At 44.7% G+C, this 21,229-nt stretch overlaps 1 protein-coding gene across 1 annotated transcript in view; it reads right to left on the reverse strand.

Annotated features, from left to right (window-relative positions):
* plekhh3 (pleckstrin homology, MyTH4 and FERM domain containing H3) overlaps positions 1 to 13,759 on the reverse strand; it is a 29,917-nt gene extending 16,158 nt beyond the window's left edge. Inside the window, exons 1-3 of the mRNA XM_068577832.1 lie at positions 13,172 to 13,759; positions 8,254 to 8,309; positions 709 to 803 (exon numbers count right to left, since the gene is read on the reverse strand). Coding sequence (XP_068433933.1) covers positions 709 to 803; positions 8,254 to 8,309; positions 13,172 to 13,306 — 286 coding nt within the window. The 5' untranslated portion in view covers positions 13,307 to 13,759. The remainder of the gene's footprint in view (positions 1 to 708; positions 804 to 8,253; positions 8,310 to 13,171) is intronic.
* Positions 13,760 to 21,229: the final 7,470 nt, after the last annotated feature.

The following is a 21,229-nucleotide window of genomic DNA, read 5'->3' on the forward strand; positions in this document are numbered from 1 at the left end:
ATCCAAGTGCTGGCATTTTATTGCTGCCTTTCAGAAGCAGGCCAAGTAAAAAGAAAATAAATTCACACAGAAATATCCTATGAGATCATTCCTCAAAAGCACCAGACACCCAAGATGGCGCTCCAGATGCCAGTAGCAATTATTTCATGAAGACCCAGTGGGACGAGGGGAGAGAGGCAGCAGCTGTGCCACATGTGGTCAGATAGGAGCCGACTTCAAGGCGACAGCCCAGCATGTAGCAATAACAGTACTTATTAGGAGATTATTAGGGTAATGAAATCTATACTTTAATTAATGTATACAGCCGGGACCTGCAGGCCCTCATTTATTAACTCAGGGAAAAAGTAGTAGTATTACATGTTTAGTCTGCAAAGTGTAGAAAGAAAAATGGAATGACGTAATGGATTATGTAATGTATTGTAAAATGCTTAAAGGAGTCCAAGCTGATGTCCTCAAATTGTAGGTTGTCTCACTAACAGTCCAAAATGCAAAGATATTCAATTTGCATTTCTAAAATTGTATAAAATTTAAATAAAAAGTCATTTAAGAAGCTGGAACCGCTGAATGTTTAGCATCTCAGAAACAAAGTCTGTCGACTGAGTGAGTCATGTTTTCAGCTGCATGACAATGCTCCCCACAACTCAACATGGCAGGTAGATGCGTTCAGGCGACGGAAGACCAGAGTAACGGTGGTGTCATGTGACTCACCTTTGACGAGCAGTTCAGGCTCTTCCTCCAGGCCCATCTTATTCTTCTCGATGATCAGACTCTTCATCTCTTCAGACACGTCTGAGACCGTGTGCCTGTGTGGAGGAGCAATAAGAGAATGTAAATAACTCTGCTTCCCTCTCAACTCGAGTCTTCCCCTGACTACTCCCTCCTATTGGATAGCTAATTGGCCCAGAGACACACAGTTGGCTGTGAACCCCCCTCCCTATATGTGACACAGTGCCAACTACAAGCCCCTCAGATACGCTGAGGTGGGGGTTACACAGGGGGGACTGGAAGAAGTGCCATGAATATCTGTCCTCCAGCGTTCTCCCACTTTCCCTCTCTCGCATGCAGCGCGCGAGCACACAAACACACACTGATACATGCCACGCCACCGTGGACAGCTCGTCTCTCTTTTATCACTTTGGCCGCCACGCAGAGCGAGCGGCTGAAAATAAACGTGACAGAGCGACGCCGGCCTGACTCGCGGCCAGCCAGCTCTCACCGGTCAGAGGAAGGCAGACGGTTCAAGAGGTCACAGCCTTGGATAGTTAAAACCAGAAACATCTGAAAACATCTGTAAATCTGTTGAACCGCTGTCCTTTCTTTCTCCTTTTAGTGCCTCACAGACACATCTGCAGCTACCTCCATAAACATGATGCTTCGACATCTGGTCAGGCAAGGTTGTGGACTAATTCAGACTTTGTTATCTCAGGGCAAGGACCACGTAAAGTTTTTGTCGGTTTTATCTCGACTCATTTATTTATCCAATTGCTCATTTATTTTCTCCATTTCCTGGGTCTAATTAGCATGTGAGGTACAAGTGACAAACCCCTCCTTCCTTCCTTCCTTCCTTCCTGTCCTCCTGCTGGGATCATTGCTTAGGAAATGAATCAAGGCCTTCCTCGTAGGGGTATTTGGCCTCCTGTTACCTACTGCTTCGCCAGCTGATTCATGTCCTTATTGATCGGATAATTCCAGAAGGTTCCTCCTCACGGAAGCCAGCAATAATCAATGAGTCCAAATATAGCCTTATCTTTTTTGACTCAGCTTACATGACTGCAGAGGTCCATTTCCTTTTGACTTTGAGTGCGCCGACCTGATCCTGTCCATACTATGGTGTATCACATTGACCTCTTTGACATGCCACAGTGCCCATTATGCTTGAACGCATACAATTTATGAAATGTACTTGCTGTTGAAGATTCTAACTGATTGGCATCAACTTCTAATTCAGGCTAATGTTCAGACACGGTGAAACTCTATATTGTGGGCCATTCATCTGCATGTGAAAGTGAACTGGTTCACAGCGTCACATTATACTCAGTCAGGCTGTTTAACTGAGCCGGCTCGCCTGCAGCAGCAGCAGCAGCCTATGGGGACCTCCGACAGTCCCTGCATCAACAGAACCCACTAATAGACATTAAAATAAACAGATATGTGGCGACGTCTCTTATTTGAGGTTATTAAAAAACCCCGCTACATAACGGAGACACACAGGCGGAGAAAATCTAAGTTTGGCCCATATGAGAGAGGAATTAGATCTAAAGAAAAACTAAGCCTTGACTGGAGAATATAGCCTGCTGTGCAGGTGTTTATATTCCTTGGATTATTGCTATTGTCTGGGATGGGCGTGCATCCAAAATGTCAAGAGCAATAAAAGCGTAGCCCAATATCCCAAATTAGGCTTTCTTAATTTCAAAACTTGTAAACCAGCAGTCTTGCAGCAAATAAAGAGGTGACTTTTTAAATGTACAGTCAGTTTATTGAAGAGATCATGTGGTACACAGGGTTATACATCCTGGGGGAATTTTCTTGGAGTTCAAAATTGAATTTGGCTCTCACGTGTGCAGATTTCTACGAGTTAGAGGCATTTTGCCATTCTGCTCAACAGGGCCTTAACGAGCCTGCCCCCATCTTCAACCCTAAATACTTCTATACTACTTCACTGCTGCTTTTAGGCCACGTAGAGAAGGAGGAGGGATTAAAATACAGCGTTTGACCTTTAGCAGCACAAACTAGCCTGACCTTCAATATAATGCTGCCTTAGCAGAGCCAGATTGATCATTGTGCTCAAAACCAGCCTAATGTTGATGTGGGGGCTTTAGATCTCCACAGCTGTCCAGCAGCCCTCCAACTCCACTCAGCCCCCATGCTACCGCCCCCACATTCCCAGAAGCCCCAGCAAAGGCTGTGACGGTGGGGCCTTTCGTGGGCAACTTCCTGTGGAGTGCAGGAAACAATTTGACATGGGGATTAAACTGCACGGAGAATAGGGCTCTCTCAGAGAGAGACAGAGGAGCAGTAAAAAGAAGAGTCGGAAAAGAAGAAAGGAATATTTCCCCAAAGTAAAACCACACAAAACTGACTCTATAACACATCTGAAGCATATATTTACAGCCTGTGCAGTTGTGTGAGCGTAAACATCCTCGAGCTGCTGTACAGAAGTGAGAGACTGAATGCTGTGAAGCAAGTTGTGTGATATGTGGCTGAAGAGTTATCATCAATAATCACTCAATGTCATCACTACTGGTTTGTTTGTGCCTTACTTTCTCGATTTCACACATACAAAATTGCATGTCTTTTGTATCTAAACAACACAAAAACAATGTGGAGGGGACAAAAGACAAACACGGTACTTGTTGGAAAAAAAAGGAAGCGAGAGCAACACAATACAACTATTTAAAGGACACACACTGAGGCCCAGTGTTATACGCAGTAGCTTCAGGTATTGCTGGACTCCCGTTGTACATATCATTTTAGAAAAATAGGTTCCTTTTTTTCTCTTGTGCAAACCTAATTACTCATTGTCACGCATGCTGCATGGTGGGAGTAGGTGCAAATTGTCAATTGATATCGATATGCCAAAGAAAACTGACTTGCATTACACGGCAGAACTACTGGGAATTACATGAAGTCACCAAATCCCATGGGTACTTGAAAGAGTGATTAGGTGTACATTGTCCCGCCCTAACAGGTGTGACAGAATCAACAGTAGAATAGGAGAGACGTCAGTCAAGCACGGTGCGTACACGCCCACACAGTCCCGAGCTTTTTATTATTGCAGTAAAGATTTTTGCTACTTCTTGTTCATCATGTCGGCCTTGACCCTGATATGTCTTCCACCGGGAATGAGTGAGTAATACATGCAGTTGTTGTTGAAAACAGAATCTTCAATCATCAAAAATATCTCAGGAATCAGTGGGTTTCCTCGCTTATGCTATAATTGCAGTTCGCACCAGCCTATACGTAAATCACAGATCTGAGATATTGGGAATATCTGACATCAATAATATCTCCCTCTTGGTGTAAAGAACTATTTTACTGAAAACAATCCTTTGGCAAAATAGAGGCTCAGCCTTCACAGCAAGCAGCTACAACAACACCAACACAAGTGATTCACCTAGGGCTGCTACTCTCTTGCAACTCTTTTAAATGTCAGATAATAGTGAAATATGCCAGCTTGGATTTCCCCTAGCTTTGTTTTGGAGTCCAATGCCCAAAGATATTCAGTTTAAAGCACCGAAACTTCACATTTAAAAAAGGTGGAACCAGCAAAAGCTAGGCATTTTTGCTTAAAAACAAATGGAATAAATCAGTTTCTCAAAATAGTGGCAATAGTGTTTTTTTTAATATTGTACGATTAATCAATGAATCGTTGCAAAAGGATAAATAATAAGTGTATTCATTATACTTGTTTAAGAATGTGTAACGGCACAAAAGGCAGCTAATGCTCACAATGGGCTAACCATATGTAAATGCACGAGTCTGAATAACGGGAGGTTCTCCTGTTCTTCCCATCTTTATAATTTTGCGTGAATGCAGCATTAATTAAGCTGAAGATTGACACAAACCAACAGCACATGGACCTCCTGTACATGTTGTAATAAGGTCACCACAGCTGATAAGCATATTGTCTGCTGCCCGTTGTGGTGACAATGACGGTGACACACTTAAATCCACCAAGTGTGAGCGGCACAATGAGTTGATTAGTTTGCGAGTGCCTGTCTGGTGGTGGCTGCTGGAGCGATGAGTAATTGATTTCAGTTCGGGGTCTAATCAAAATGCCGAGACGCTAATTAAAGTCAGAAAAGTTGTGTCCTTGCTCTCGGGCTTGCATGACCGCAGTGGAGACATGTTCAGGCACACAAAGCGGGTCTTTGTAACCAGAAGAACATGCACAAGTTGCAACAGTGACCCTCGATGTGTCACTGAACTACTTTAAGATGTATGTGATGGATGCAACATGTTTAGAAGGCATTAAAACAAATCAACTCAAACCTCACCAGGAATTGATGAGCCCTCATATATCAATTACACAGTTTATTCGACATCCGAGAAACAAAAAAAGAACAAAGGCTAAATAATCTGAGACGACCTTCATTAAAATACATTGGGTCAGACTGTAACGCTAAATAACCAGTTCCTCTTTGCAGAAGTCCATTTCTCTAAAGTCTTGATCTCCTCCTCCACATTCAATGGGCCTCTGGCTGACGCTGGTGGGAAAATGGGAATGTGGTGATTAAGACTGGGCCTATATGACCTCCCAGCTAAAAATACGCTGTTTACTCAAGACCACTGCCAAGAAACTCTGGACTAGGCAGAGGGGAGAGGGAAAAAAAGCAATGTTTTGAAAAAGGAGGGGGTGTCTGTGACAGGAAGTCTGAGTTTGTGACTGAAGGAGCGTGAGCGTTGATCAGCAAGACATTTCATGATGGAGAGTAAGTGACTTCTTAGTTTGAAGTCACTCTGATGGTGTGACTTAGTGAATTCAACCTTCTTAGACTTGCTAATGTTGTAAACATGGCCAGTGTGTGATGGTTGGATGTTGACAGACGGACAGACAGGCAATTACTAGGGCCCCACTTCTAAGCTTTTTCAATGCAAATATCCACATGGTTCATGCGTGCTCACACTCACGTCAATTTACACACATGAAATGTATTCTGAAACATTGGTCTCTTTTAGGAATTGCAGCAACACCAAAAAAAAAAGAGACTGTGTCAAGCTGTCAAAGCAGAAGGGGGGCTAATGTGAAAGAGGACGGCGCAAATGGTGAGAAAGGGAGATTAGAGAAGTTCTCAAGTGTCTACATTCCTTTTGGTACAGTTTGTACTCTGTTCTTTGCCCCAGCTAAGAGAAGGAACTACTCAGAGTCAGGAAAGCGGGGATGAAAAAAGTGTGATGATGTAAGACAGAGTTGAATGTGAGCACAGCAGGAGGGAGCAAGCTGCTTGGCACTTTGTGCTGGCTGAGAGACAGACAGGAGGGACCACGAGTGGCCCGCCTGAAGAGAAATGTCCATCACCCTCACCCTCAGGAAGCTGCCTGCGACTGCGAGAGGTCAGAGCAAACACAACATATCTATTACACAGGACTCCTGGCATCGGCCAAACTCATATTATCATTTGAAAACTGGGTTTCCCGGCACTCCAGATCTGTGTCTGGGTGGGTCAGCTTATAAAAATCTTATATTTGTTCTCTTTTACGACCCATCAAAAATCAATAATTCAAATGTTCTGACAAAAAAAGAAAGAACATTTACCGGTATCTCTGGCTGTTGCTGGATAATCATTTAATTTGGCTTATTTCCTTGACTCACCGATGTCAGAATGGCTACCTGCATAACCAGGTCGTGTTACTTATTACAGCCCCGTCCAATCTGTTGAAGCTAATAAAGTCCAATGGCAGTCATCACAATGATAAAAGTACATCTCGTAAAATACAAATCTCTCAATAAATGTGTAACTTCCCCCTTGTTCCTGAACATGTACCCTGTGCCACATACAGTAGATAGTCAATAGAGTTGACTGTGCATGTGCCCTGCAGCTGTGTTTGTGTACTATAAATCCTGCTCGAAGCCTCAAAAAGGCATAACACAGACAACATATGGTCTGTTCAAAATTGAACGTGACCCAATTTGAGCATACGGTCTACAAAATACATTGGTGATTCTCCCTTATAAGTATTCTGGGTGAGCCCTGAAATGGCTCACACTCACATCTGCCTGACTCTGTACCCACCACTCATTATGAACAGAGGCCGGCCTCGCACCTCCCTAACCACATCACGCTGGCAGCACCATGAATTATCCAAGCATTACCATATTAACCTCAGTCTAGTCTGACAAACATAAATCCCTCCGATTCATCACCATCACATCTGGGCCTTTATTTAAACTAATAGTTGAGATTATTTTATTAAGCTATTGAATTAAACATTAAAGAGAACCAGAGCTGCCTTGTCTGTGACATGAGACTGAAGATGAAACGATACGGGACCATTTGCAATGTCACAATGCCAGACTTATCAGAGCCCGGCTTGGCTTTCCCTCAATACAGTTGAACTTCTGGGCGTGACCAGTCATTGGTCAGGTCATGACCACGCACTACGCTCTTTAATCTCGGCACTCAGTGTGATAATTACAGCCAGGCTTTTAACACACTCCTTCAAAACCAGTAGTTAATTAGGCCATGTGGCCCGGGGCCACCTCCACTACAATGTAGAAGTGACACACATCCGAGCCACACCTCTTCTAGGAGCGGTGCTAAGGTAGGACTGAGTCACCCTGTCCAGTAAGCCTGCTTCCCTTCTTCCCTTCCTTCTTTCCCTTCACGATGGAGAGACAGCTACTCCTGTAGGACTGCCACAAAATGTCACACCTTTAGCTCCCCTACGCACGTCCTCATGCAGCTCTTCTCCTGCTGAGTATTGTTGCAGGCCCTCGTCTATCCATATGTGGTGTCTGCGATAGTCCCACAAGTCGAGCTTTGTGACTCACTGCCTGTGAATCGGCAGATGTACAGGAGAGATTGCAGATGAGGGAAGTGGGGAAGGGGGGATGATATGGGCATGATGCCAGCAACAGAGTGGAGCAGAGCCTGGCTACATCACTGTCTGAGATCACAGCCCTGCACTAATAGTCTGGATCTAGCCTTCCATGAATCACTCCTTTTCATTGGCACTAGCCTTCACTTGTCAACCACATGACTATTTGAATTTCATTATTCATGAGACGCATAGTGGTTCCTTGTAACGAGCAGTTTGAGCATACAGTATTTTAACTGACCAAGCCATTGGATATATCGATTTAACCTATAATTGATCACACTATTCTAGTTTGAAGATTGGCCAACGTGGCCCCGAACTCATATCTGATGTAGCCCCAAACGTAGCAAATCAAACAGTCAAGAGGTTAATGAGAGAAAACTGACAGCGGCAGAATCCATAAGCAATCAAAGGTACCCCTGCCAGTACCACAGCGAGCTCAAATGACTGTCAATATACATGCGAGTCTGTATTGAGCATATAGGGGTGGACTTGTGGTGAGGCACATATAGCATGACTCGACACATGAGGAGAGCCCCGTGAGAGAAAACACACACTGCAGATGAAGTCAAAAATCAAGTGATTGGCCTCACGCATGTGCCTGTCGGCTGATACAGAACTCCCCAGCACTCAGAGGAAGTATACCAACAGAATAAGGAACCATGACTTCCTAAAATTCAAGTTCAGAAAAATTCTGTTTCTGTTTCTCCTTACCCGTTGGTTCCGTTGGCTGTGCGCGTTGGTTGAGAGACAGTCACTTCAGCTGGACTCTGTCAACAGAAGAGAGAGAATAGGTAAATAGATGGGAATGCAATACAAATAGCAGTCTGTGCGAGGAACTAGTCAACAGGTTGGAGGGATCCCTCAATAGTTTGCCTTCAGTGGCCATGTTACAGTAGAGCGTGCAGCCGTTCTTGGCAGTCTCAGCACATAGCTGCTCTGTTCCTGCAATGCTTGGCTTTCACTTGCAAGGGGTGAGCTGGTGGGGAGAATTATGGCATTCAAAACAGGCTCATTTAATATAGGAGTGGGGAACAGAGGAACCATTTGTGTAATAGCTATGTGCACCCCAACCAGCAAACCCCAATAGGCTTTTTATTCAGTTAAGTCATTTCTCTGAGAGCGTTGTGAACCTAAAAATAACCAGAGTCTTTACGATTGCACTCATAACAGGAGCTGTTGCCTTCATCTTTTCTATACACATGTTTATAATGTCACAAGTTGGCTTTAGCGTGATGAAAAGCAGCACTTTGTGAGGTCAAATTATGGCGTACTAATGCTGATTAGCCAATGAACACAGCCACAAGTTCAAAACCTGTTACGAGGTAAGTGTTAGATAAATGATCTCAACAGTGCGCCAGCTGCTCATATCAAATCACATTCCCGCTTTCTTGGACGTCAGTTTTGCTCGGAAACTGGGTTTAGCGCGTCTACTGACTACAGGGGCTGCCACTGGCAGACACGTAAAAATCTAATTTCATGGCTGGAACAATTCACTTTTCATTCATGGGTTCCCCTGTTGAGCAGAGGATCGGAAAGGATGTTTCCTTTCACGGCACTCAGGCCCCTGGATTCCCGACCTGACCTTGGAAAACCCCATCAGACATCAGAGCTCGCCTGTGTGCATTTTGAACAGAATCCCTGGTGTGCAGGCCACCACTGTGTGTCCTGACTTGTTGTCTCTGTGAGCCACAGCCTTGAGCCAGCTCCTGTGTCTAACCCGGTCCAACTCAGGGGTGTTGGCCTACCTGAAACTCTATCCAGGTCAGCTGTGGGCCCCTTACAGTTCACACACCACACTTTACTACTGGGCAAACCAGCCTAAGTATAGCCGCTGCCCTGCAAACAAAGTCTACTCCTTTCCCGATTGCTCGGAAATATCAAAGAAAACATGAACTGCAAATTGAAGACGAGTATGGAGTTTGTGTTATAGTTATAAAAGGCAAGGAATGAAATTTCACTAATGTTTAACTCAAACCAGACAAGAATAACTTAAGAGTGTCAAAAAGTGCCTTGTGAATGGAATAGATTGTTTATGGGAACTCTCCCTCGCCATAAATTATTTTACTAAGCCTACAGCCTCAGAGAAGAACATTCACACAGGCAGCCGTGACTGAAAACAACACAACAATACTAATCACGTCAACAACTGCAAAGTTGTAATTCCATGATATAAACTAATCAGTCAATCAATAAACTAATGGGTCAAGGAAATCAAGTTAGAATATTTTAAATAAGTCCCCACAAGACGTGCCGATTTAAAGAAAAATAGCTTTCCAATGGAGTTAATGGGCTGTGGGATGAGGAACAAGGATAGCGTGCGATGCAGAGCCCTGGCAAAAGCTTTCCCTTTGGCCGGGAAGGGGATGAATCACTCCAGACTAGAGCAGAGCATGGAGGGAAAGATGCCGTGATGTGTTCGTTCCGTGGCCGACTTCCGCTCTCGCTCCCCCCCACCCTCATCGACTCTCTCCCGCTCTCTCTCTCTCTCTCTCTCTCTCTCTCCCCCTTCAGCTCTCCTGGGAGGCTGAGTAACCAGGAGGAAATGCTTGGGCTTAGCCAGTGTCGGCCTGAAGACCAGATGTGTGGCCTGGAGGTGGTGAGGCAGAGACGCAACGGAAACCAAATATAAACCAGCGTACCGTGACACCTCTGAAGACAGAGGGCAGTAGCGACGTTTAACAGGACCCGTTCCAAAAAGGCCGGACTGTGCCCATTTGTTCCAAGAAGCAGGATGCGGAGCTCATGCCCACACTCACAACTGCGCAGGCCTCAGCGCTCAGGTGGTGGTAGTTTACGGTTAACGTGACTTAACGTTGGATAAGAACTGAATAAAGTTTGAGTGGAAACATGGAAAGAAGAGAGAATGACGGATGTCCTGTCCTAAAATTAGTTCCTTGCTGTCCCAACACTGGAAGCATTCAGCTCAGTTTGACTGTTTGGGCAGCTGTTGGAGAGCCGTTTCTTTGAATGAGGACTGTAAACATGCAGCGGATTGGTTCTGACATGGCCCCGCGCTCTCGAGGGCCAAGCCTACACAAACGTCAGCACTGACTCATGATTCCAGCCTTGGTGGGACAGAGTCCTGGCAAAGAACAGGGTGTCTTCTATGGCTTTGGCGCTTTGGATGCTACGCATCGTGGCATCCTCTGGCAGCTTGGAGGAAAACGACGCAGGAGATGGTGGTGAAGGTTTTGGATGTCTTCAGTGAGGGAGACTCCACCAGACCTGTGGGTTACTGCGGTCCACGCTGGCAGGAGCTGGAGCTCTCTACTAAATGGAGTATTTTAATGTTACAAAAGCCCAAAAGAGACACACACACACACACACACATACACCCAGGGCGGTCTGACCTGATCTCTGAAAATGTGGCTTCAGAAGTGAAGCTCTCTGGTTAAACGGTGGAACGTAGCCTTGAGGGGCTTTCCCTGGGACATTGTAGACCATCTTCAACCCTACGCTCCACCTCCTCCGTTGCCACCATGGAAAGCCAAACAGTTGCACATGGTTATGTACATTTTGAGGGCAGGGGCTGAGAGGTGTGTAACAAATTGCGTCGTTTAAGAGTGGGTCAGCTGATGATATTGGCTTTGCTGAGAATGGTTCAGCTGTGGTTTCAATTATTGGCTAAGCGTGAACTATTGACATATCATTACAACACCCAGCATGAGTCAGTGACAGATCAAGAGGAAACAGGATTTGAGGAAGTGGATTGATAACCTGTAAGCGAGAATCAATAATCAATAACTTAAGGACGCTTACAAAAAACACTTAAGAACACTCTGGGATCCAAAAGTGCAGTTTACTTTGGTTACCAGAAAAACTGAACAGGCCTTGTGATGGATTAATAGTAATTAATAATTAGTTTATCAAAAGGGAAATATGTCATATTAGTACAGGCAGACTATTAGTGTATAGCAGTTTAAGTCAATTTCATAATCAGGAATATTTACGAGTAATACATCTATAGAAGCAACCCTGTAATTAGTGATGCAACACCACAGTGGGGCAGAGCAGCTCCACAGACAGAGACGCCTTATGAGCGTCACATGAGTCAGTTGTGCACTGCCACACATAAGCACTGCCAACCAGCTTTGTTTAAGGACATGTTCTTGTGTCAAAATCAAACCACTTCAGAAATTTGAACAGTTCAAATGCAACATATAGGACTCATCTTCGAGAGAAGCGAAAGGCAGACCAGAAGCCATCTCTCAATCAAAGTCACAATCTCGTAGAGCCACACTCTTCTCCAAACAACACAACAAGTTAATAGACCGAGCCACCAAGAAGGAGCAAAAGTGGAATTTGAATCCGGCATCGGGTAGGAAAGTTACAATCAAGGGAGATATCTGTCTCGCTTTAACAGGCCATCAGGCGTCTCCATTGAGACAGGTCACTATGATCTCATATTGATCAGGAACCTGGAGCGCAGTTTGCTGCCTTTGACTGCCAATTGCCAGGCAGATGGTACATTACGACCAAGGCAGGGATGTTTGCCAAGAAGAAGGGTGCTCCACACTATCACCTCTCTGGATACCCCCGAGCAACAGATGTTTCTCTTATCTGGCAACTGCTGGTACGGTTAGTTTTATGTTGAGGCAATAACTGTGTAAAATGTATTCGTTCCCAACGTTTTCATGCAAATCTCTGGAGGTATCGTACTGCTCTGGTTGCAAGCTGGCAAAAATGGCCAGTTAATAGATAAGCGGGCTTTGCAAGTTATGACTCTAGGCGCCATTACTTTCCTCTGCCGAATACCTAGGCCCATGACACCATGTAACACATAATGCAAATTAAAAGGCCAACATTCTGCAAATACAGAGTGAGTGTTATGTGAGGAAAAGCACACAGCTCCAATACATATTTAAATGGTGGATTTTTACATAAGACTGTACATAACGATCTGTACGTTGGGTCATACAGATAGAGCCTACCTCAATTCAAGGCAACAATGCCCCCTCACAAGTGGGTGGACAATGCTGAACTCTCTGTGCCTGATCAGATGACTAACATTACAGAGAAGACAAGGCCGCAGTCTTATTTGCAATTGAGCGGACGGAGGCCAAACAGACAGGATCACTTCAACACACTGGGTTTTTTACAGCTTGCATCAGTGTGTGCGAGAGTTTGTGTGCGAGTGTGTGCGTGTGTGATTGCTCAATGTTGCCCAAGCCTCTAAGACTGTGCAAACCTAAACGTCAAGCTTACCAGCAGCATCACAGTCTCTATTGCATCAGTAATAAAGGCGAGTATTTTAACAAGTGTATAACTACCACAAACAAACCTAGCACAGCTAACATGTGGACACTGTAGCTTGTAACTTCTAAATATTGGCAACAATAAAACATCAGTTGGCATGTCTTATGATACCCTGGGGTTCAAATGCATCTTTACTATTCAAAAGTTATCATTCATATAAAAAACTGAAACCACATCCGTTTGTACACAACTTAAATGATGCTCCTGAAGTTGAGCCCACTTGAGAAAAAGTTCAAAGTATAATGTGCAAGTTGTACATGGCAGTTCTAAAGCCATAATTTACTTAAAATCTATACAATTATGCATTGAAGTGTGTCAGTAAAGTATTCATTCATGCACAGTCGTAGTCTACTGCAGGTGGAGATTTTTTTACCCGTCCATTGGGAGTCAAGTCCTCCTTGTTGCGCAATTCAAAAGACTCTTCCTCCTCTTTCTCCCCATAGTCTCGTCCGAGCAAACTGAAGCCCTGCCTGCAGCACAGAAACCAGCAAACTCCTTGCAAAGGCATTCAAATTAAGTTAAGTGTGTCGTCTTCTGCTATCCAGGTCGGTGAATTCAACATTCACCGTGCTGGCTCGGCCGCAAGTCACTCCAAGAGCTGCGTGAGAGCACACAGGACAGCCTCTCCATAGATATCCAGCGAGGAGGATGAAGAGCAGCATAAGCGTACTCTCTCCTTTCTGGCAGAGCAAGTCTAGTGACTGGACATGACAGCAGTCATACTCCAGCAAAAGCAACAGAGAACTGGTTCAAGGAAAATCCACCCAGGACACCTTTGCTGTGTGTCCCTGTGTGAAACAACTTCACACGACCAAAGTACAGCAAAAACAAATGTAGTTTCCGAAAGTGGCACTGTGGGTTAAAAAATGCATGAAGTTGAATGCGCCAGACTAAAGCGACGGTGCTGATGTCAGCGATTCAGAAATACGTTTGAGAAACGTAAAGCGCGCACCTCTGTGAGGGACCGACTGTCTGACTTGTGAGCTTGAACAAAAGCGTGCTGCAGCTGGGACAGGGTAGTGTGGGCGGAGCGGCCACGCCCCCAAACCTCACGTTCAGATTGTGATTGGCGGAGAGGAGACACTCCTCGGAAAGACACGCCCATGACACACGCCCCCTCCACACTGACAAAGCGTCACATGTCCTTCATTACAGTGGATGGTAGTAACGCAACACATCTCTATAGTGCTCATTATTAAAGATTTTAAAAAAATAAATCATTGCAGTAGTATTCACACATGCAGGAAGTTATTATTATTTAATTCTGTGCATTGAAGGAAGGCTAAAAAACTAAAAACTAAAGAAAGTATTATTATTATAGAGACATTTATTAAGTAAAAGCAGCAATGCTAGAGCTTATTAGAAGTAAATCTGCATTAAAAATTCAGTTTCATTCACTATAGAAGTTTGTAAATATGAAGTAGTGTTAGTAAGCAGAATGCCCCCTGCATGTGATTATTGTGCTATTTGGATCAGTGCTTCAATGTAGAAGTAGAAGAAGTAGAAGTAGCTGATTACTTTTGTTGTTAAATATGTAAAATGATCACATGTTTAAATTTTGATTGAGTATTACAGGACTTGACATTTAGTTACTTTCCACCATTATATAGCTATAAATATTAACTTTTGCTGTCAGATATTTTGCATGAAAGATTTTTAAAGTGTGAAACTAAACTTTAAATCATTCTCCATCAATGGTGAGCGAACACTAGCATGACAGACTTTAAATCAAACTGTAATTGAAGGGTAGATCAGATATGACTGTGTCACAATATCACAAATCACCTCGAGCATTTCGTTACAGCCCTTTCATGTTCCCTCTTTCATTTTTTCTGCATATCTCATTATTTCTTGTACTTTACGTGTTCTTTCAAATACACACACACACACACACACACACACACACACACACACACACACACACACACACCTCCCCCTCTCATTCCTCTTTCACTTTGCTGAACAGCCTACAAAGATATGGCAGTAGGAGGTAGGAGGACTGGTACTAAATCCAGACACGTGATATATCAGAACCCTTGTATATGCAGCCCCCTCGGCGCTCGTGCTTATTTCTCCCTTAATATCCCTTCATTTCCCCTTCTCTGCTCAGTGCTAACTCCCCCACACACATCTCAGTCAGCTGGCTTTAACTCGTTCCTCACCAAAAGAGCTCTTAGCTGCTGGTCCTCCCACTTTAGCTTGATGGATACGCTCCTCTGATTCAGTCACACACACACACACACACGCACACACACACACACACACACACACACACACACACACACACACACACACACACACACACACACACTATGCCTTTGCCATGTGTATGCATAAGCCCAGTGCCCCTTCAGATACTTTTAACCCTTATCCCTACTTGTTCCCTGAGGGCTTTTGTAAATCAATAAAAGGCCTCATGGCTGCACCTTTTCAGATGGGGTGTGCTCTGCATTATGGACAGTAATCCTGACCGCCCCTCACCCCATCAGAGCACTCACTCAGACACTTTCAAGTAACACACATACTGCCCCACATACCTCCAACGGCTACAGGAGAGGAGAGAAGGCGATCTGCACCACTGAATTGAGTTCACTTTATTTCATAGTTTTCTTTTCTTTTGACATGTATTCATCTGCAATAATCTTTCAACTCTTTTCATGAAAGTCTAGCAGCCCTGCCCCCTCTGCCTGTACTCTGCAGTATCTCTCTCTAGGCCAGATCTTCCCTGTCCTCCCCCATATCCCAAAACAATATGCTGGGGCCCCTGCTTCCACAGACCTGGAGGAACATATGGTATATTTTTAGAGCTCACTCCCTCAGCCCACGCTAGTAAAGTGAAAAAAAAGAGAGAAAAGCCCTCCCTCCACGTGGTTTCTGAAAGAGCTGAAGTCAGTTCAAATAAAAAAGCACAATCTTAAAAAGGCAGTAACCGTCACCCAAACACCGTCTGCGATTGCCTGTTTATCATTTAGTGAGAAAAGAAATTACTGACGATAGTTTCTCTTATAAACTCTCGTCTTTCAGTCTTAGTCACTGTCCTCTTCCCCTTCCTCTGCCATTCTCTTCCTCTCTTTCCAGGAGATGACACATGACTCTCCATTAACACACACACACACACACACACACACACACACACATTTGGATGCACACAAGACAACCTGATACAGTGTGTCAGGTGGAGGCACCAGATCAGGAAAAGGGCAAATTATTTGGTTGGGCTCCCAGAACACAAGCCAGACTGGAGAGACTCAAGCTACATGAGAGGGAAGTGTGAATCTGAAATACAAGAATAGTTATTGAAGGCTTATAAACATGATGGGATGTGGATGCTGGATGTGGTGAAGCGGCAAAATTCGGCAACGAAAACGAAACGAGAAGAAAAGGCTTATTTTTTCTTGCAGATTGAAAGAGGTTGACATTACTCTTTCGCTTTTGATATCGTAACTGCGGTGTGAATGCAACTTTGTCCTTCATCTTTTATCTTACGATATGTTGGTCCGACCCACATCCTGCCTGCCATCACATGACACCCCTTGTCGAAGTTGGCGTGCAGGGATTTCAACTTCGACGTAGAGTAGACACAAGTTGCACATGTCAACTTGATCGGAGACAGAGCAGAGCACTGCTCTCTCTCTCTCTCTCTCTCTCTCTCTCTCTCTCTCTCTCTCTCTCTCTATGTCTTCCACTTTTTCCCCTTTGAGTTTCTTCCTGCAGGATCCTGTTTCACTGCATCCCGCATCACAGTTGCACTCTTATGTTGGTCAGCCAGATTGATTGTTATGAGAGATCTAGTCCGCCGAGGAGCTCCCTGCATGGTTCACATTCGGGTGTGTTGTGCTTTTCTTTCATTTGTTCTCTGGGGGATGATTGATCATATCTTTTGAGATGTTTCAGGAGTTCTGTGGCAGTTTTGCATTTGAGGTTGTATTTGAAAATGGGCCAATGTGGTCTGCTGGCACACACGATAAAAATCAATAACAAGTTCTGCGCCTGTTCAAGACAGCTGCTCTGTCTTTGGTGAGCTACACAAATGTATTTTCAGAAGACCGGTCCAAGGTCAGAGTTTATCTGACAACCCCAAGCTTAGGATTTAGGATAGGAACTGACCTCCGGCGACCCCTCACCCAAGAGCCAGACAGGACATCCTCCCCGCCGAGTCCAGTGTTGGACTTAACCCTCATCCTGCCGTGCCATCGCCCCCTTTACCACCAGCCCAGTGTGTTTAGGTCCAGCAGAGATTTAGGCTTTGGGTTAGTGAACAGAGGACTGCTGTTTGACGGCTGTTGGCTCATGTAATGGGATCGGGCCTCTGCGGAGGCCTTTAACGCCTGCATCACTTGACCCGAAGTTCCCACTGTGAAACATCCAGCTGTGGATGTGGATCGTTTGTGACCGACAGGCTTTATACGCTCAAAATAGGAAAAAAATGATGATGGAAGATTCGTCTAGTTGAATGAATTATAAATAAATTGGGAAGATCTGCTTTCAAACACACACACACACACACACACACACACACACACACACACACACACACACACACACACACACTGCTACAGACTTAGACTCTTGTTACACAATTAATAAAAAAGACTGTGAAGCACGCATCGCTAGCTCGTCCATCACCTTCGGTCTTCCTGTCCCTTCCTGTGCCTCAGAAGCAGTGTTTACCAGACCAGGGACAACACGGGGAGGTGTGTGTAACCCTGTGGGCACATCTGTTCCTGGCGACTGTGTGGCACACAGGCGTATGTCAAGGAAAGGCCAGGCTGGAGAAAACATTCCCAGCTTCAACTTCTGACCCTCTCGCCCCAGTTAACCCCTCGCATTCCCCCTTCCCCGCCTTGCCTGGCTTCATTACAGTACCCCTAACTCTCCAGACTCTTGCACACTGGCTCAGTCTGTCAACACATAAATTGCCTGCAGAATTTGTGCAATGGATGAATAATTGTGTTGGAAGGAGGCATCTCAGGTTTTAAGAGACTGGGTGATATTCTATACCTGAGGCATCTGTCTTGGTTACCATTAGACTATGGATCCATTATTGACCGCATATTACAGCACCAAGCTATTTTTCTACCACACCATGGAAAAAACACACAAGCAGCACTGACATATTAGCTCTTGCGAGGTATTTTTTGAAAGTCCTGGTTGTTTGTTTAGAGCAGCTGTTGGTGGGCAGCAACTTGCAAATGTCAATGAAATGCATCCTATCATCACTCTTTAAAAAGATTCAAGCCTGCAAGCATTTGGACATGCCAGAACCATCCATTAAATTAATGTTGTTACATAATTCACATTTGCATAGCTCTGCACCACAATTCATTTGAAAAGCAGACATTCCTCTGCGTGGGGGAAAAAGAAAATGAGAGGAGCCTCGTTATCTGTAACCGTCATCAAACGCCAAAGTACGGAGGAGTTGTACTGGAAGCAGAAAGGCCGAGAGGAAGATGGGGGGGATTGTTGGCGATGGATAGTCAACCAGAGCAGATAAAACAACAGGAGAGCTGAGACGAAAAACGTGCAGAGGAGACACAACAACTTACAGCTCAAACAAACAGCAGAGATATGCCCTCATGCTGTCTGGCATTTTCACATCAAAGAAGGAAGAGAACAAAAACAGATAGTCTTCCCCCGAAACAGCAGTGCAGAACAAGTCCTGTTAAGGATTTCTAAAAGGCAGTGAACAATAAACTTAGTCCTGATTCCCTTCATTCCTCATGATTTTAGGGAAACTTGGATCATCACATACTTTAGGCAGTTTACAATTAACTTGTGTTGTTTCAGAAGGTTAATGGTTGTGGTACTGTAGCTTCTAACGTTGAGCGTTCGTGCGAGGGAGATAACTTATTGACAGTTAGGGAGGCTGGGCAGAGAGCCAAAGTCCTTCAGCTATTTTTAGGATGCTGACTGTGTGAAAGCCCGCTGAATGCAGTATTGATGTAGCATTGCCAAAATCTGAACCTGTGCTGGATTAGAGGTGTCTGTGTGCACTTGCATTTAGAAATGTGCACAAGAGCTCTTGAAGCACATGCATGCATCCAAAGATAAGAATGCAACACTGGTTGCGTGTATCTTTGTGTGCAATTGACGGCGAGGTTGTGTGTTGGATTTCCCCCATTTCACACTGAAAGATGGACATGTCAAAAGGATTTGTAGAACCATTGGAAATGGTCTGCTATTTGTGAGGGAGTCTAGTCCTGTGTGTCTGTGCTCGGTCTCGCTCTTGTTTCCTGTGTTTAGATATCAGCCTTGAGAGTGGTTCTTAGACGTACAAGCAGTATAATTACTGAATATGGAAAAAGTGGCCACTGCTTTACCTCAGTCTGGGCTGCAGCCCTTCACAGAGCAACTGAGTAAACTGCTATCCTTTTGGTCCAATTTGCGAGTATGTAGATCTGGGTGTCTTCACAGGGAAGACCCATCCAAAAACATAATAGTGCACGCCTGTGATCTTCCACACGTCAAACATCATTGTATACAGGAACGCTCTCGGCAAGAATTAAAGGTGGAAAAGCAAGGCGTCGGTGACAATGAACGGGAAGCAGATCTCCTGCATAATTATCTTGTTTGATTTGATTGCACTTCAATTAGCTTGGTTCAAAAGTTCAAAAAGGCAGGAAATCATATATGTGACCCTGCACACAATGAAACTGTGCCGTTCATAGTCAATAGGTTTGCTATAAGAGACTATAAAGGAGACGTAGCCTTTGAGGCATTTAGGCTTCATAGTTTAGTTCAAAGTAGAGAGACAGGATGGACAAAATAATTTAAAATCTAAGCAGGACGTTCAGTTAATCTCATACACCTCCAACACTCTTGCATTGGTCGATAGACCAGTCTCCTTTTCAAATGAATGCTCTTCTTAGCTGATAATACAATTCCTTTATACAACTGCCATCTTCTCAAATTAGCCCACACAGTCTCAACTATGCTCATTGTCTGAAGGGTAACAGGTAGGGCCGTGAATAGACCAAACATAAATAGTGTTGTGCCTTCTAGATGAGCAGCGATTTGATCTAAGACAACCAATCATGCTGACACGTTCACAAAACAAAAGGAAACTTGTGTCCCACACTTTACTCTAACAGGTTAAATCATATAGCATGTCGACAAAGTTAGTTTAATCTTGATATGTTTAGGAAAATGCATGCTACTATATACAGTGTGTGTGTGTGTGTGTGTGTGTGTGTGTGTGTGTGTGTGTGTTTGCCTGTGTGTTGTCTCATGTTTCTTTTAGGACTTGATCCAGGCTGTTGCTAGGTGCCGTGACCTCCAAGAGCAACACTCACGGATGCAGAGGGTGAACCCTGCAAAGGAGTGGAGCTGTATTTTATTTTTGCACCCTCCCCCCCACCCCTAACACACATCCTGACCCACACACTGTACACCACAAACTCTCCATGGGCCTGGCCTGTTCACCAATGGTTCATCATCAGGCACAATATCCACTCCAACCACAAACTAATGATCTGTCTTTCTCTTTTTCGACCACAGGAAGCAGAGGAGTTTCTGATTTTACGAGGTAGGATATTTCAGTCTTTTTGAAGAAAGGTTTATGCATGACATCATTGCAAACTGGTCTTAAACACTTAGTTCCTACACTACAACTGTTGGAAGGAGTAGGTCTCCCCTCCAGTAGCTGGATGGATCACTGCCCTCCTGAGGCCTTAACCCGCGCCCCACCTGCAAGCTGGGAGTGGACTGGGGCCCAACATGGAGAGAACAGGCCGTTCTGTTGCCTCGCTGCCAAAGGCACTCCACTCCAAGGAACGGAGCTGGGGAGGGGAAAGACACAGTTTGTCTGGCCAGATATTTTGTGTGTGTGTGTGTGTGTGTGTGTGCATAACACAGCACACTGGAGTGAGCCAGCAGAACTTCGAGGCCTGCTCGCAGACTTGAGAACCACTTTTGTCCACGTTAATTTGTACGACTTCCCAGTGTCCTCCTGTAACTGGATGAGAGAAGCAGTCAGCTCTTTGAACCCAAGCGCAGACACTTTCTGGACACCTTTATGCTCTGTCACTTAGCGTGACCTTTTTCATCCTCACTCATCATCCTCCCAGCTGCAACTGTCAGTTGCTACAGTCAGCAGTTCACATCAAACAAAGCCCAAGGCAGAGCAACAAAAGAGAGAAGACAGTGGGCAAACAAACTGGAAGGCAGACTAAATAACTGCGGCTTGTCTGCTGCGTGAGGGAAACAGAAACCAGTGGTGTGTGTGTGTGTGTGTGTGTGTGTGTGTGTGTGTGTGTGTGTGTGTGTGTGAGCTTTTCTGGGTTGTGCGGTCGTGTTGGCAGCAAACAACAAAAAAAGTGCCTCAGCTCCATGCATCTCTACTACGTCGCAGCTGTTTTTGGTCTTTAAACTTAATGCAGGTGTCCGTGCCGTAGTCTTTGTGGAGCCGTCACTGTGTATACTGTGTAAACTG

Source organism: Clinocottus analis, unplaced genomic scaffold (assembly GCF_023055335.1).
Source record: "Clinocottus analis isolate CAN_PGR_092001 unplaced genomic scaffold, fCliAna1.0.p SCAF_16, whole genome shotgun sequence".
In the NCBI taxonomy this organism is placed as follows: domain Eukaryota; kingdom Metazoa; phylum Chordata; class Actinopteri; order Perciformes; family Cottidae; genus Clinocottus; species Clinocottus analis.